General features: G+C 43.5%; 1 protein-coding gene across 2 annotated transcripts; it reads right to left on the reverse strand.

Moving 5' to 3' along the window:
* Window positions 1-2,076: 2,076 nt before the first annotated feature.
* Window positions 2,077-10,682, reverse strand: Zfp706 (zinc finger protein 706). 2 transcript variants are annotated; one of them, XM_087558650.1, is made up of 4 exons: window positions 10,602-10,682; window positions 6,661-6,797; window positions 4,616-4,723; window positions 2,077-3,961 (listed from the first exon to the last, which is right to left on the reverse strand). In XM_087558650.1, the coding sequence occupies exons 2-3, from the start codon at window positions 6,793-6,795 to the stop codon at window positions 4,628-4,630; spliced, it is 231 nt and encodes a 76-aa protein (XP_087414776.1). In that variant the 5' UTR covers window positions 6,796-6,797; window positions 10,602-10,682; the 3' UTR covers window positions 2,077-3,961; window positions 4,616-4,627. The 2 variants fall into 2 exon arrangements, with proteins under 2 accessions (XP_087414776.1, NP_001381303.1); NM_001394374.1 differs by lacking the exon at window positions 10,602-10,682 and adding an exon at window positions 10,040-10,301 and having other exon boundaries at window positions 3,651-3,961.
* Window positions 10,683-15,811: the final 5,129 nt, after the last annotated feature.

Here is a 15,811-nt window from a genome sequence, read left to right on the forward strand (position 1 = left end):
CCCATCCCACTGGGCATAACTGACCTCCCTCTCTCCCCACAGAGGCTACCCACAATACACAATGCACTTAATATCTACCCTAGACTTATGTAAATAAATACATGTATTTCTCTAGACGATACTATCATGTGTGAAGTACAGAGGCTTGGGACACTTCTTTACACAATGTTGCTTTCATGTTTAAGTTTACAACCAGCATAAGACTCTCACAGCACCACCCTCAAGTATATCAGCAATTTCAATTTGGAGCCAGAGAAACAGCTTAGGGCTGGCCTAGCATGTGTAGGCCCTGGGCTCAGTCTCCCCTCAGCTTGGGGTATAGCGGGGGCATTGCTAGGTATACAAAAACTCAGCCAGAGAACCTGTCCCATAAACACGTGGACCAGGAGATTCTTCCTTCCCCCAAAAAATATTCAAGTAAAAATGCTAAAAGAAGAAAAAAAAATCTTCCCCCCAAAAGAACCATTGGAGAAATGCTTATTCTGGGAAGACAGTAAATAAGCCTGGCACTTGTTAGTCTTACAAACTGGGAAATTCTGAAAAGCCAAAACACGGAGTATCTGACACTGGAGCCAGTCCGAAAGCTGCTACCAGTCAAAGCTGGAATAATTTTAACAGGACAAATAGAGTACAATCCAGTAGTACTGGGCTGAGAACCCGTATGGATTCACATAGGCAACTGAACAAATGGGACTAAACAAAGCCTCCATAGACCTCCAAGTAACAAAGGCTGCTTCTTAGCAGCCAGAACTCAGCGAGAGGAGCGAGAGGCAGAGAGCGAGCACTGCGGTCCATACAACAGAAGCCATTAGCAATCACCATGCAGAGCGATGTGCAGGTTGGTGCACACCTGCAATCCAAGCAGGTAGAGGAGCACGGATGTCAGAGAGCATGCCGGGCTATACGAGACAGCGTCTCGAAACCCACACACAATTATGCAACAGCACTGTAAACACAGATGATTCTAAAGAGTAACTTTTACATTATCAACTCTGAAGATCACAGCCGTACAGGCACAGACAGCACGTGGCTGAAGTGTATAGTGGACACTTCAAACCTGGAGCTACTCTACACAGGAGATGAAGGAAAAAGTGGCTGCAGAAAGAAAACGACTCAGCTCATCAACAGAACGCTTACGAGGAGTGCTTTACTGACCACTCTGGCATGTACAGTGACATCACATAGGGCATGACTTGGTTCACTATCTATACACACTAAACAAGAACCCCAAGGTAGGAAACTGTACAAGTGAACTCATTCAGACCTGGTTATTTAAGTGTGACACTTTAGACTGTGCTTGATCAATATAGAAAGAGTGACACGGCCACTGCAGCAGGCAGTGTGCTACAAGTGTGAATAATGAAAAATAAAGGCTGGGGCTTTGGGTAACCTGTAGTTTTAACTATTATTTTATGCCATAGCTCAAATTGCAATTACTCTGCAATACCTTTGAAATATTTGTAATATAAATCCCAGTCACAGGGTACATGACTGGTGGCACAGGACTTTAATCCCAGCACTCAGGGAGTAAAGGAAGAAGGATTTCTGAGTTCCAGGTCAGCCTAGTCTATAGACCGAGTTCCAGGACGCCATGGCTACACAGAGATATCCTATCTCAAAAACAAAACAAAACAAAACAAAAAACAAACAAAAAACACAAAAAAACAAAAAACAAAAGCAAAAAACAAAAAAACCCTTACACCACCACCACCACCACCACCGACACATCCCAAGTCTTGCCTCAAGTCTTGAGGTCACCACAGGGTTAACCATCCTAGTCTAGCAGCTGGCCTAAGCAGTTTGTCGTTCTCGTCATTAAGTCAACTCTTTCCTTCCAGTGCAGTACACTGCACACAGCAAGCCTCGAGCATGACAAACCCTTTGTTCATTCGTAGGCAGTATCTCACAGACTCAGTCAGATACAGGGAAAACGATGGCCAAAAAAGAACGAAAAGAACTTACTTGCCGTCCTCTGGATTACCGAACTATAGTTCAGAGACAATTCTAAAATCGGAGAGGGAGGAGGGGGAAGAAGCCATGCAAAAACCTCTTAAAAGGTTCAAGAAATTAGACTAGTTTCATTTTAACATCTTCTTTAATAAGACATTACAGCACAGTGAGGTCCCAAGTGTGTCAGCTAAACATGGGGGTGAGAATGGAAACAGGCTTAATGTGAACCCCATTCCTTTCCACAACTAACGTAAATACAGAATACAATCAGATCAGTCCCTTGCTATTTTATATCACCTTTGAAGACACCAACACAGTTTCTAAACAAACTTGTCTGTTAAGATAATCTCCAAATTAAATTACAGAGATGTTTGAGCTGTCATTTTTCTCCTTACAACAGATTTAACTGAAACACAAAATAGGACCATGCTGGCAATCCCCATGCTAAGAATGAAGATCCATCAACTATTCCCTATCACTGAGATACAGAATGAAATGTGTCTTCAGCTGCTCATAAAACAGTTAAATACAAGATTGAAAATGTTTTATTTTGAATTACAACAGTGAAACGAACAAAAAGAATTAAACTGAAAATTGTGAACAGGTTCTAAATAACCAGTTTGTTACTAAAGGAAACATACATCTGTGTAAAGCACTTTTGAAAGCTCTAAAATTGCCTTTTAACTAGAATGTCACTAAGATCCACAAAAAAACAGGTAAAACTAGTCAGCAACATTTTAGCAGAGGATAACCAATTATGAAAGGCAGGAAATTAAATAAGGAACAGACAACTGTACTTATGTGAGGCTGGGGACAGGGCTGCTGTGGAAAGTACCAGCACTAAGATTCTCCCTTGAGACACCATCCTTCAAATTCAGTGGCACCCTGAGCCAGGTGGTCAGAGTATGTTAAGCTGTCCACTAACTGCCCAGGCTACATCACGAGGGATCCGAACCCCCTGTTATCCACAGGTCAGGGCTGCAGCTCAAAGCGGCTGTCAGGATGTAATGGGTTTCCCACTACATCAATTTCTAAACTTAAACTTTACAGCAGACTTGCTTGTAAATTACAACAGCAGAACTAGTCTTAACTGGCAGAACACTTTGCTAGTTCAGGTGAAGTCAGACTAGACAGTCTTTGATTTCAGGAGCCAGCACGACTAAGTCTCTAAAATTAGAGTTTTATTTGAAAGACAAAGAATGTTCTGGGAATTAGCCTGGAACAAATCACTTTAATCTTCCTGTTAATGCAAAAATCCATTCATAAAATTAGCTAAATAACTTTCAAAATCTTTCAAAACTTATAGTTCAATTTCCAATGACGAATCTGAACAACCCGCGAAGACCCATGTAAGACACAGGCCTTCACAGCTCCCATCGCCCCTTCATTCGCTGCCCAGAAGGGCTCACTGAACCCTACCAGTCTTATGAACTGGATCTGTCATCTACAGTGCACTCCCAGATGGACACACAGGAAATGACATGCAGCTGTGAATACTGAAGCAGCAGCTCAGCCATTCCTTAGCCTACATCAGCTGCTGTAGAATCATGTGCACGATTTAATGAATGAGCCTGCTCTAGTTAACAAGCCTGCCACTGAGCTGAGAAGGGAGGACTGCTCTTGCAACACTAGCTCATCAATTCATTTTTATAAGGCAAATAATAAGGAAAGTTAGAACAGAATTTCTAGAACCATTTATCCTGTGGTGTTGTAAAATCAAAGCACTACTTTATTAAATGAGTTATTTTACACAATATGAACATCAATATAATTACAATTGTAAAAAAATTTTATAACAAGAATGGACTGATTTTTCAGATTTCCACATCAGAGTCAACTGTACATTTACACAGAATTGTCTTTGCATGAAGCCCAAAGGGAACAGCATAAAAATGAGTGTTTCTGTAGCCCCTTTATTTTTTGCTGATCAACAGTTTGTTTAAAAAAGCAGCTGCAGGTTTGTTACCTAATGTCTGAGACAGTAGAAGAGTCCAAGGTGTCATGAATTCACCTGTAAGACATAAGAAAAAGCTTCAGTAAATGTAATCACTGACAAGCATTTCAAATATCTAAAATAAAAGTCTATCAAGATGTCGGTCTCTGGTGTATTATAGGTAGAAAGAACTCTCAAACACACGTGCAGTATGTATCACACTATTTAGGAGGGCAAGAAATCCATCTACACATAAAGTTAAAAATAACTTCAAGGGAGTTCCTACAGAGCATGCCCATATTTTGCTCTTTATTTTAATAGAGAAAAGCTCTGCCTAGCACTGTAAATAAAAGGACAGTAAAAATATAGTCAGTAAATTGCTGACTTTCTGGGAGAAGACCCTTATGACTTGAAATGGTAGTTTCTCCTACAGCTGACAAGTCTTTCATTCTTGGCTCAAAGTTGGCCAACACTCACTCACCCCTCCCCGATATTCTTGGCAATAATTGCAAAAACCTGAATGTTTTGAAGGCATAAAAAAGAAGGGCACAGAGAAAAGGCCTTTGCCAATCGTAAAGTGCTCTAGTACAACCATAGACACTATTGTTTAACTTTAGGACAACAGTTAGACATAAGGCTGCTAGAGGTAGAAACCCATTCCATAGCTGAAGAGAGAGTTTTGCTTCTATATTCAAAACCAAGACCAAAAAACCCAATAAAAAGATCAACTACCTGTAAACAACTTTATGCCTGAACATCAGCCAATTCTGGAGGAAGTGGAGTCTTAGGGTGCTTGCTCTCAAAGTGCTGCTTGAAGGTCTTGGGGTCAGGCATTTGTGTCTAATTTAGAAAGTGTGCAAAAGAAAAGAACCAGACTTTATGTAGGAAAGCAGTACATGTAACCTGTAAAAAAAACGTTGAACTTGCTTATGCTAGACTAGTAATGCAAAATGCTTTTAAATTTCTACTTGTGACTGGTATATGAAAAAGTATCTTACAAAAAGGAATTTCCTATCATTATACATACCAAGAGGAACAGCACATAAAATCAAGGGATTTTATGTCATTAGTAGCATTAGAAACCGTTTACTCATAGGTATGTTATAACTCTCACAGAACCTTGACAGTAGCCTTTAGCTTCTATTAGCTCATTTTACCTGCTAGACAAACTAAAGCCTAGAGCTCTCTCTGCCTGAGACTGAGCTGTTTCAGCTCAATTCTACGTTCTCCTGGTTTCATGTAACACAGAGTAAAACAGAAACTCCCTTTGGCAAGTACATTTATTTATAATTCAAAACGTTCTACTACATAAAACAAACAAAAAAATAAAGTGTTTTCATTTATTTTGCTTATTAAGTTTTTTAAAGTGTATTTCCAGGGACTGGGGAGACAATTCAGCAGGTACAAGAGGACCCGGATGTGGATTTTCAGCATCCACATAAAAGCCAGGCATGGACACACATTTCATGACCCTAGAGCTACTGGGACAGAGACAGGGATCTCCACAACTTGTGGGTCAGCCAGACTAGCCCACTGGTGAGCTGTGGGTTCAGGAGGAGACCCTGATTAAAAACTGTCAAGTGGGACCAATAACACCTGACATCTGCACATGTGTGCATACACAAGCACCTGCACACATATACCAATTCATGTATATACACACGCAGATCACACGTACCTGACAAAATATACCTTTAAAGTCAGGGTATGTCTTTATTACTAACCTAATGAAATTTAATTTCACCTTTCCTCTGTTAAAAAAAAAAAATCAGAAGTCATTCAATTTCATCATTAGCACCAAGGTTCAACATGCTTACAATACTGACTGTTAGAGATTCCCTCTTTTCACAAGAACCTTCGTGTAGTTAGGAACTCCTGTTTCATTTGTAAAGATTTCAACAGATAACTACCTTCAGTCTAGCAATCATGTCATATCAAGATCCCTTCCCATCTGCACCAAGTACAGGGCTTAAAACCACTGTGTCTATACACCAGCCCAACCCTATGTTTTTCCTCTAGCACCTCATTAACCTCAAGGGTGGTGAAGTCACAGAGGCCAGACCTTAAAGCTAGACTGCCTAGACTCAGGTCCTATCTCTTCTTACTGCTGGATCTGCAGCAAATTATACAGGTCAGTTGAACATCTGCACATCAGGAAGGAAGCAGCACAACCCTCTGGTTGCTGTGTGGATTAAACATATGACCACAGTAACACAGCTGCCTCCATCCTCACACATGGCAAACACTCCAAACAATTCTTTAAGCACATTAATTCTCCTAAGAGCCCTCAATGTGGATAGTCTGTGTGATATCACATGTGCCCACATTGCATCTGGTGGAGATGGAGGAAAAGAACCATCATATGGGTAGCATTACATCTGGCAGCACTATACAAGGTTAGCCCCATCAACTCTAAGAACGCAGTCGGGACTTTTTACAGCGCCCAAAGTGGATGATAAGCTCCACAAAGACACCTTTTATACACCTTTATACACAAGGGCAGGACACTGCTTTATCCACTTTTCCCAGCTAGCACTTAGAAAAGTGTGCATGGCCAAGGAAAAACATTTCTTGAACAGGTGACTGCAGATGAATTCCTAGGAAACCCACTCTCAAATCTACTAGTTCAAAGAAAGCATCCATCTTGTTGTGGAGGAATTTTAACCTCTCTGTTCCACAGGGTGAGAACTAGCTACAAGAATGCACCGTCCTGGGGTCCCTTGCCCCACAGACCTTGAAGGTAAATATTAAGGCAGCTTTGGTCTGGGGACCCTTACCCTACAGACTGTGCAGGTATATATTAAGGCAGCTTTGGCAGCAGCCTTTTGGTCATGTCCTTGTTTCTTCTTTTGTCCAGCCTGCTTTTTGGCATTTTTCTGCTGAGACTGAATCTTCTGCTGTCCACGAGCCATATCTAAAGACAAAAGAGTAGGCACCAAGTGACTTCTTCATTCTACAACAGAGCAATTTAAGCAAAGTAATATTCTCAAAGTTGCCTACTTAAATTTCAGACATGGTCAGTAAGCAGCTGTGAGTGGATTTTCAATTTCACACACAATGTTGCTAAATGACAAATGAGTATATTCCTCACAATACATATTCAACAGGATCAATGCATCAATGTATATACAAGGATGTTCACAGGACCTGTTCTAAAACTAGGCAGTTCAAATATCAGTGGTAAAAATAGATAACACACAGAGGGATGCCAGGCAGCATTAAAAAAAAACAAAACAAAAACAACAACAACAATAAAAAACACTTGTAGCCAGGTGTGATGGCACAGGCATTTAACCCCAGCACTGAGGGGCAGATCTGTGAGTCTGAGGGTTAGTCTGCTCTACATATAGTTCCAGATCAGCCAGGGATACAAAAACACACCCAGTCTCAAAAAACAAACAAAATAATTTTTTTTCTGTAAGTTTGTATCTCTATATCAAGGAAAGAAGTCAGTTAGAAAGAAACCACATTGTACAAAGTTCAAAACAGGCAAAACCACAGTTAAAGAGGTCACTTTGCTATTTATGGAGTAATGACTGGGAAGAGATGACAGGAGAGGTATTCACAGGGTGCTGAAAATATTCTTTATCTTGAACCGGTAATGATTATAAAGGTGTATTTGTTTGATGGTGATGATGACGATGATATCAACCCCCAGAGCTGCGTATGGAGGTACCTCCCTACCTAAGCAATTGGGAGGCAGAGGGAGGATACCTGGCCCACACAGCCAGACCACATCTCACTCCCAACAGACTCAAGTTTATTGTATATGCATAGATATTTAGGCCTTTTTTTCCTTCCACTTTACATGTAACCTTCAAAAGTTTGGTATTCCAAAATTTAGTCTTCCTTTATCGCTTGATTACAAAGGTAGCTTCTCCCTGCTAGCATCCACGACTATGACTTACAATTTGTGTATTTTAAAACTGTCAGCTAATCCTCCAAAATACATGTAGGGACACAGCAACTCCTTTTAGTACTCAGGTTTCATTAAACTATTATACTATTTGAAGTTTTCCTTAAGAGCTCTTTCCTGAATAGAAACACAAACACCTACATTTATTTGTGCGCGCGCGCGCGCGCGCGCACGCACACACACACACACACACACACACACAAAACACAGGCTCCACAGAGAGCATTTGTTGTGGAGTCCATTCTCCTTCCACAATGTGTTTTCTGGGGATCCAACTCAGACCTTCAGACTTGACAGAAAGCACCTTCACCAGCTGAGCCACCACACTGGCCCAGCTGCACACATTGTAAAGACAAATTAGAACCCCTGGTGTTAAGGGTACCTCTTACAAAGCTGAAAGGTTCTTTCTATTCCTCACTACTAATGGCCTGGAATAAACAAAAATTAGTTAAAAGAACTGATTTTAAAAGAATTATTTTCCTGTTAAAACCAGACTTCTGGTTAGACAGCACAAGTTAAACCTGTTCACACAGGATCTACCAGAGTAGTGCTTTTGAAGCATATTAAAATGAGATCCTATGCCATTTTAAATAGCACTGTAATTACACTTTAAACTTTGAAATCACTAAAAGACATGAATGTACAAGGGACCGTACTAAGAAGAGGGTTGGCCTTTCCTGACTGCAACCCTCTTAGCTACTGGATATAAAGTCAAGTGTTTCAGAGACAGTCAAAGCTCTTATCCTTATCCCCCAGCCCAACTTACTTGACATACTCCCAGTTGTATTACATAATAAACTGAAAAAGTCTAATAAAACAGGAGGATTGATGCTTTCTTATAAACCCTGTCCAGTCTTTCACCAACTACAAGAATGTTTAATATGCTAGCCTAATGTAAGAACCCCATTCCCACTCAAGGCAAATATCAACTGTTTGTCATCAAAACTATACTTCATTTTGTGTTTTTAAACCAACACTGCATCAGTTCTAAGTTCAATAGCATATGGAAGTGTGTGTGGGGGTGTCTCACTACATACTTCTGGCTGGCCTAGAACTTACCGAGATTTGCCTGCCTCTGCCTCCTAAGTGCTGGGATTTTAAGGCGTGTGCCACTATGCCATATGGCATATTTAAAAGTACATTTTGATGGTGGGTCTTCAATTTATGTACACCAAAAATTTGAAAAGTCTTAATTTCCCCTGTCTTAGTATCAGACCCTTACTAGAACATTCTGGTTATTTAAATAAAACATCTTAACTCTTCCATACAGTATGGCTTGTGTATGTGAAGACATTACTTGGTGAGCAGTCCTTAAGGGTTTTATGTTTGATTTTTTAAGTTACAAAACCGCATATCAGTAATTCCAGAATTTTCCTTGTCATCTAGAAATTAAAGCAGCGACTTTGGTAACCTTTTCATGTAGTGTGCTGTAAAAAACCAATGCCATCAGATAAGCAAAAACTATTTTTAACTTTTGCATTTAGGGCAACAGAAACATAACTGGGCACCTAAGATTTAACACATTTTCTTTACCACCCAACAACAGTTACAAAAAGGCATGCGCTTCAATAGACACAAAATGTAACACTAGGCAAAGGCTATCTGCTCTAACAGGCTAGCTGAGTGGGGCAGGCCCCTGACTTCTGACAGCACAGTGGCACGGATTTCCTTTCCGAAAGCAGAAGTGCAAACGATCCAACCACCTGCTTTCGGACAGCTCAACTTACGATTTGCCCTCGACCATCGAGTTTTCCACAAAATCTTACGTATAAACTGCTCCCTGATTAAGTGGGACAAATTGAAAGGCAATAAATCGTTTGCAAACGGTTACCAGCTGATTTTTAATAAAAGTTTTAGCTTTCCTGGGAGGCTGCAAATGAGCTACTAACCAGGGAGAGCTCTTGGAATACCAAGACTCTCGAGAAGGAGGCAACAAGTAAAGCTCCGGCCCTTAGGGGCTGCTTAAAGCCAAACAACTTACTCTGAGGCCGGGGAGCCAGGAAATGGGCTCACACTCTGCAACCAGTCAGAGCAAGAGGCCCAGGCCGGCTCCACAGCCCGATCCCAGCTTTGAACAGCCATTCGTGGGCAGACTCAACCCCACAGCTGCAGCCCGGCCCGCCCGAGGCCTCGGCCGCCCTCAGCCCCGCGCCTGCTCCGCTGGGAGTCAGCCGCCCGCCCCGGCCTCCCGCCGCCGCGTGCCTCCCAACCCGGCTCCCGCGTCCTGCGACGTCGCTCACCCGGGCCGGGACGGAGTGGCGTCCGAGAGACGGCGCAGCGCGAGAAGAGCTGAGCAGGACGAGCAGGGAAGGAAGGGTCGAGCCCCGCACCGCTTGGGGCCTCCGCCACCCGCAGAGGAAGGACCGAGCAGAGCCGGGAGCACAACAGCCCGCGCCTCGCACACCCGCCGCAGCGCGCGCCCGCCGCGCCTGAGCCCGAGGCAGGCCCGTCGCTCGTGCCCGCGCACGCCGCGCCGCACTCCCAGTCGCCTCAGCGCCGCCCGCCCGCCCGCGCGATCCCGCCCCTCACCTTCCTGCGGTGGCTTTGCCCCGCCCCTCTAGCATGCTCGCGTCCTTCCGGTCTGCAAACCAATGGCAGCTCTCCCCTGTTACATAAGCGCGCAGGGGCGGGGCCTAGGACGGGAACTGCAGAGCCCTCGCCCACCTCCCTCCTTCCAGCCCTCTCTCTTGGTGGTGCCTCTGCGCGGGGGCGCTTTGTCCTGCCCCTGCGGTGTGTGACCTCCGGCCTACGGGCGGTGGTAGGCAGAGTGACTCGACAGTCACTCCCTTGTTTCCCACTCACCAGGCCTGGCCTCAGCCCCGCCGCCCTCGTTCTTCCCTGGCTAGCTCGGAGCCCTGTAAGGCGCTAGCCGGAGCGGCGGGGGAGTCGCGCCCGGGGCCCCGCGTGGCCGCCGGTCGGCCGTGACCCCTTGCCAGACTCGCTGCCATTGTTCTCTCACTGGTTCCGTGCTCAGGGTATTTTGACCTACCAGGGACTTTCACATAGTTGGAGACTTGAGCCTGAAAATCCTGCTAAATCCATCCGAGCCTGCTTAGCCTGTGCAGGCAGGCTATTGGATTGCTAATATTTGGGGAAAGAATAAAAGGTCGCTCCCTGCCACCACTTGATTTAGACAACGTAGTAAACTTAAAATACCTGATTAAGAGCGATTGCAATTCTAACATCGAGAACATCTAGTGGTGATTAGAAATGGTGGTGGTAAATATCTGCATTCCTTGCCCTTGTACCTGCAACATGTTGCTTCCCAGTTAAATCTAATTGGGTTATAGTTATACTGCATTTGTGGCCTTAAAAAAATCACCTTGTGGGCCAGACTGTCCTAGAACTCCTGACCCTTTCACCTTCACAGGAACTGTGACACGTGTCACCATGACAAGTTGGAATCTCAAATTTGCCTGGCAGTGTCCAGAGAATTGGTTGAATATGAGGATAGTCTACTTTCCTTGGACTATGATAGCCTTGTCACAATATTGTTTCAAATAGCCAGAAAGACGTGAGCTTGCTGCTTACTGCAGTTGGGCCATGATTGGAGTGTATTTATCTTTGATTTCACTTTTTTTGTTCACATTAGTTTTGTTACTATTGCTGATGGTAATCAGTTCTGTAAGCTCATTTTTATTACTCTTTAGCCAGTGACCAACAAAGTGCTGATATTGAACAGAATGTGTCTGAAGAGACTGAGGTTTGGAAAAGACATGTCAAGAAGCTATACTATGGGCTGGAGAGATGGCTCAGAGGTTAAGAGCACTGACTGCTCTTCCAGAGGTCCTGAGTTCAATTCCCAGCAACCACATGGTGGCTCACAACCATCTGTAATGGGATCTGATGCCCTCTTCTGGTGTGTCTGAAGACAGCTACAGTGTACTCATGTATATAAATAAATAAATAAATCTTTTTTTAAAAAGCTATAATATAACTATTAATGGTGGTCACATTTGTTGTATTTTGGGTTGAGAGTCTTGGAGGATCTAGACATGAGAAACACAAAGAGCTGTTTGTCTACGCATGAGTGTCAACACTGGAACTGGACCATGAAATCTGCAGGGGTGGGTCAGGGTGGGGTCTGAAGACTTCTGTTGTGAAGTAGGATTGGTTTGTCGTTTTTTCCTCCCGCGGCCTGGGGAAGTATTCATAATAGCTAATATTCCTTGAGTTTTTAATTCATATCTCATTTGAGAACTTAATAGAAGCAATAGGTGGAGTTCTCCATCTCAGGACAGGGCTTTGTTAAACCGGGTCTATCAGGAATCACGAGGTGTTTGGGTTCTACCTGGCTGGTGCCAATAGCATCCATTTACACTTGAGGCAACTAAGAGTTGAGGATGCTTACAGATGTCCCCTGGGGAGTCAGAGTTTACAGCAGTTTCCTTTGCTGCCACCACTTTATCTGCATCCTTCGTGCTTGAGGTTTTTTTTTTTTTAAATGCCACCCAGATTTCTTGTCTCCTCTATGCTTTTTGTCCTTTTTGTCACTCCTGTGTTTAAGTACTGTTGCCTAGAGAACACGATGTGTTGATAATTGTGTGTGGCGATTAGGGCATTTGAAATATAAAGGAGAAAGGATGAAACCAGAGTGGGTAAGCTCCAGCATGTGTGCAGTGACAGTTGGTAGAAGGCGGGTGCCTCTGCTTTGCCACCAGCTAGTGTCTTTCTTGCTTTGGTTACAAAAAAGTGACAGTAAACTAGATGGGAACTCTTGGGTTTCTGTGCATATTCCGGCGTTCAATTTTTAATGCTACAAGTACTTCTGGTAATATTTTCCCTTTTCTTCTTATAGGTAGTCAGTCACTTTAAAATATTATGCGATAAGAACTTGCTGATTTTCTATCCAAAATCCACCTCATGAAATGAAACTGCTTCTCTGGAGATGAAAGATGAAAGGCGCATTGATCTGTTTGGATGCATGCTGGGGTTCCTGCGATGAGAAAATTGGTAAGTTTCCAGCATATTAATTTTCAATAAATAAGTTATTAAAAGATTTATTTTCCGTTGTAGCTGTTGTGAATTGATACCTAAATTAATAAAGTGGCATGAGATTTATTAGGAAACAAAAGAGACAAGGTCCAAGCTTACACCTATAATCCTAGTACCCAGAAGAATGAAGCAGGAAAATGGATAGCCATGAATTTGAGAGGCTATGTAGTGCGTTCATATCCTGTCAGAGTTCATATACCTGTTAGATCCTGTCTTTAAAAACCAAAGCAAAACAGCACTACCGTCAGTAACAACCAAAACGGGCTCACAGAGGGGCTCCTGTCTCTGTAGCACTTTCCTTGGAGAGAGCAGTAGAAAAAACAACACTGGTTGCTTCACTGCCTCCTCTTTACCTGCACACCTTCTGCTTGAGGCTTTCTGAGACTGCAACCCAGATCCTCTTGTCTCCTCTATGCCTTTTAGCCTGGAAGGAGTCTGATTCAGTCTTGAGGCTCTGAAGGTCACTCACTTGAGACAATCCCTGCATTTCCAGCTCTCATTACAGCCTCTCCTCTGAGTTTGTCTTGACAGTGCAGATGCCTGCTGCTCACCTCTGCCTCGGGGTTTTACAGCTACTTCACATTAGTGTCAGATTGTCCTGACTGTAAAGCCATCGACTTCAGGGATGTTTATGTGTTGTAACACTTTAAAACGGGCTGCCAGTTCACTCCTGGTTGTAAGATAAATCTTGATTTCAGCAAAATTAAAAGAAGTTTAAACAGCAATGTGGGGTGTTAGAATGCATCAGAACAAGTAAAGTACTTAAGCGTGGCCTTGGAGAGAGACTCAACATTTGTATTTTGAATGCCAAGCAACACTGATGACGGGCACTGCAGAAGACCTAAGTGAACAGAAAGGCACCTTAACTCTGTAGGTCAGAAGATTCAGTGATCTCTGCATTGATCTGCAAATTAAGTGTGGACCGGACCGAAACCCTGCTGGCATCTTTGCATATGTTGAAAACCCTATCTAAATTTATGGGAGTCGAGAATAGCTAAAATAATCTAAAAACTGATGATACGCATTTCCCAATTTCAAAACTTACTGCAAAGCTATGGTAATTGGTATGGCATGGTAGGGGAGGAGGACGGCCATACACATCAGTTCACGGAATTGAGAGTCCAGGGATGAAGCCTCAATACCGTTGTGCTTTGTTCTGTGACCACTGTTGTCAGCACTGTGACAGAATACCTGAGGACAATGACACCGGTAGAGAGTGCGCTCCATTGAGAAGGCTGGGCTGACTGCATGACAGGCTTGAAATAGGCAGTTCAAGAGACGAGACCTAAATCTCTGTCTCCAAGAACTGAGCAATTCCAGGCAAGTCCAGGCCTCAGAAGCTGCCCTGCATCTGGCCTAAAGCAAGGACAACGGTCAACAGCAGTTTCTAGACTTCCTCAGCTACTTCCTCAGTAACAGTCTCCAGACCTCCCCTGCAAGTTTCCAGCCCCCACACCCCAGTAATGGAATGTCTGTAGAGATGGACCCCATGTGCTTTAAATCAGGCCTGCAAGCTCACTTGGGCGTCTCTCTGTTCTGGAGTCAGGGTATCATTCTTCAGTGAACCATGGATCCTTACACCCGTGGGGGTAGGTATGCGGGGGTGAGTGGGAGGCAGCGGCTCACTGCCTCTGTAGTCAGGAAGTATGTTGATGAATGCTATTGATCAGCTCATTTTTTCCTTTGTATTCAGTTCAGGACTCCATACCATAGGATGGTACTGCTCCCCATTTAGAGGGGATCTTTCTACCTCAAGTAGTCTAGAAAATGCCCCACAGACATAGCCAGAGGTCTGCCTCCCAGGTGGTTCTAGCTCCTCTCAAGTTGACAATTGTAACTATCAGAGCAGCCAAATAAATTTCAACACTAGCATCAGAAACAATTCAGTGGGTAAGGAAAAATCTTGAATAAGTGGTCCTGTAGCAACTAGATGTCCACAAATGAGGATAGACTAAAGTACAAACCACCCAAGGTAACCAAGCCTGCTGTGGAGTGGAGAAGCTGAGGTATTTCTGTGCGTGTCCACATCACTGCTTGTAGGGAGCATTTAATATAACCCCTGGCATGATGTGGGTGCCCATATGTGTTTACAGAATGAATGTATGCCCTGATGATCCCTCCAAACTAGGTTAGAAGGCCTACAGGACATCCAAGAGCCTTCCTTCCACCAACAGCAGCAGTTGCCTTACTTGATGGTTCTAGCTTCTGAAACCAGCTTCACCCAGACAGGCTTTGAGCACCTTGTGGTTCCGATCTATATCTTTATTAATCAGCACCTAATGCAGCACATAGCAGGTACTCAGTATGTGTGAAAGATCAGTGACTATTGGTACAGCACATTTGGAATGAGTACTCTTTCTCTTGAGGGCCTACTAAGTACAATGGTAAAGAAGTTTCAAAGAACACAGAAGCCACCAAGATAGAAGACAGAAGGGAAGACCTGTGTCACAAAATTGAAAAATATTTGAGAAGTAGGCAAGGAGCCTGAGGGTTTCCATACTTTGGGGTAGATAAGCCAGCAATTCTAGGTTGAGAATCGTGGGGTTGAATCAAAGTTTAAGCTGATTAAGGAAAGCCCTTCCCCAAGCCGAACCTGGGAGCAAATGTACTTCACCTACAGTATGACAGTGGGAGAATTCTCCTAGAAATTATCTCAAACCAATAGAAATACCTAAAGATACTTGAAACTGCAGTTCTCCCAAAGAATCACATGGCCTGTTTTCCTGTTTTCATGAGCCCATTTGAGAAGTGCGAGCTCCCTGCACAAACCTTGCAGCTAGATGTCCAGAGCCTTGCTCTATAATGTGATCTAACAGCCAAGGATAACCAGAAATCAGAGACCCCAGACAACAACTAGGGAAGAAAGTAGCCTGAGCGACAGTCTGCTAGCAGAGGAAAACGTCAGAGAACCACTGGAGTCACTGCCTTAAGAAGACCTCAAAGTACTAGCCTGGTGCTATTTGAGAATAAGGAACAGTGGGGAATAGAATAGCAAACCCAATTTCAACGTTGCTCCA

The sequence above is a fragment of the Rattus norvegicus genome, chromosome 7 (assembly GCF_021556685.1).
Source record: "Rattus norvegicus strain SHRSP/BbbUtx chromosome 7, alternate assembly SHRSP_T2T, whole genome shotgun sequence".
Classification (NCBI taxonomy): Eukaryota; Metazoa; Chordata; class Mammalia; order Rodentia; family Muridae; genus Rattus; species Rattus norvegicus.

Excerpts from the sequence above, each read along its gene's own strand:
- Zfp706 (XM_087558650.1), bottom strand. The coding sequence starts at position 6,795 with ATGGCTCGTGGACAGCAGAAGATTCAGTCTCAGCAGAAAAATGCCAAA. Across the intron at positions 4,724-6,660 it reads ATACCTGCACAGTCTGTAGG|ACACAAATGCCTGACCCCAA; the intron begins GTAAGGGTCCCC and ends TTTCTAAATTAG.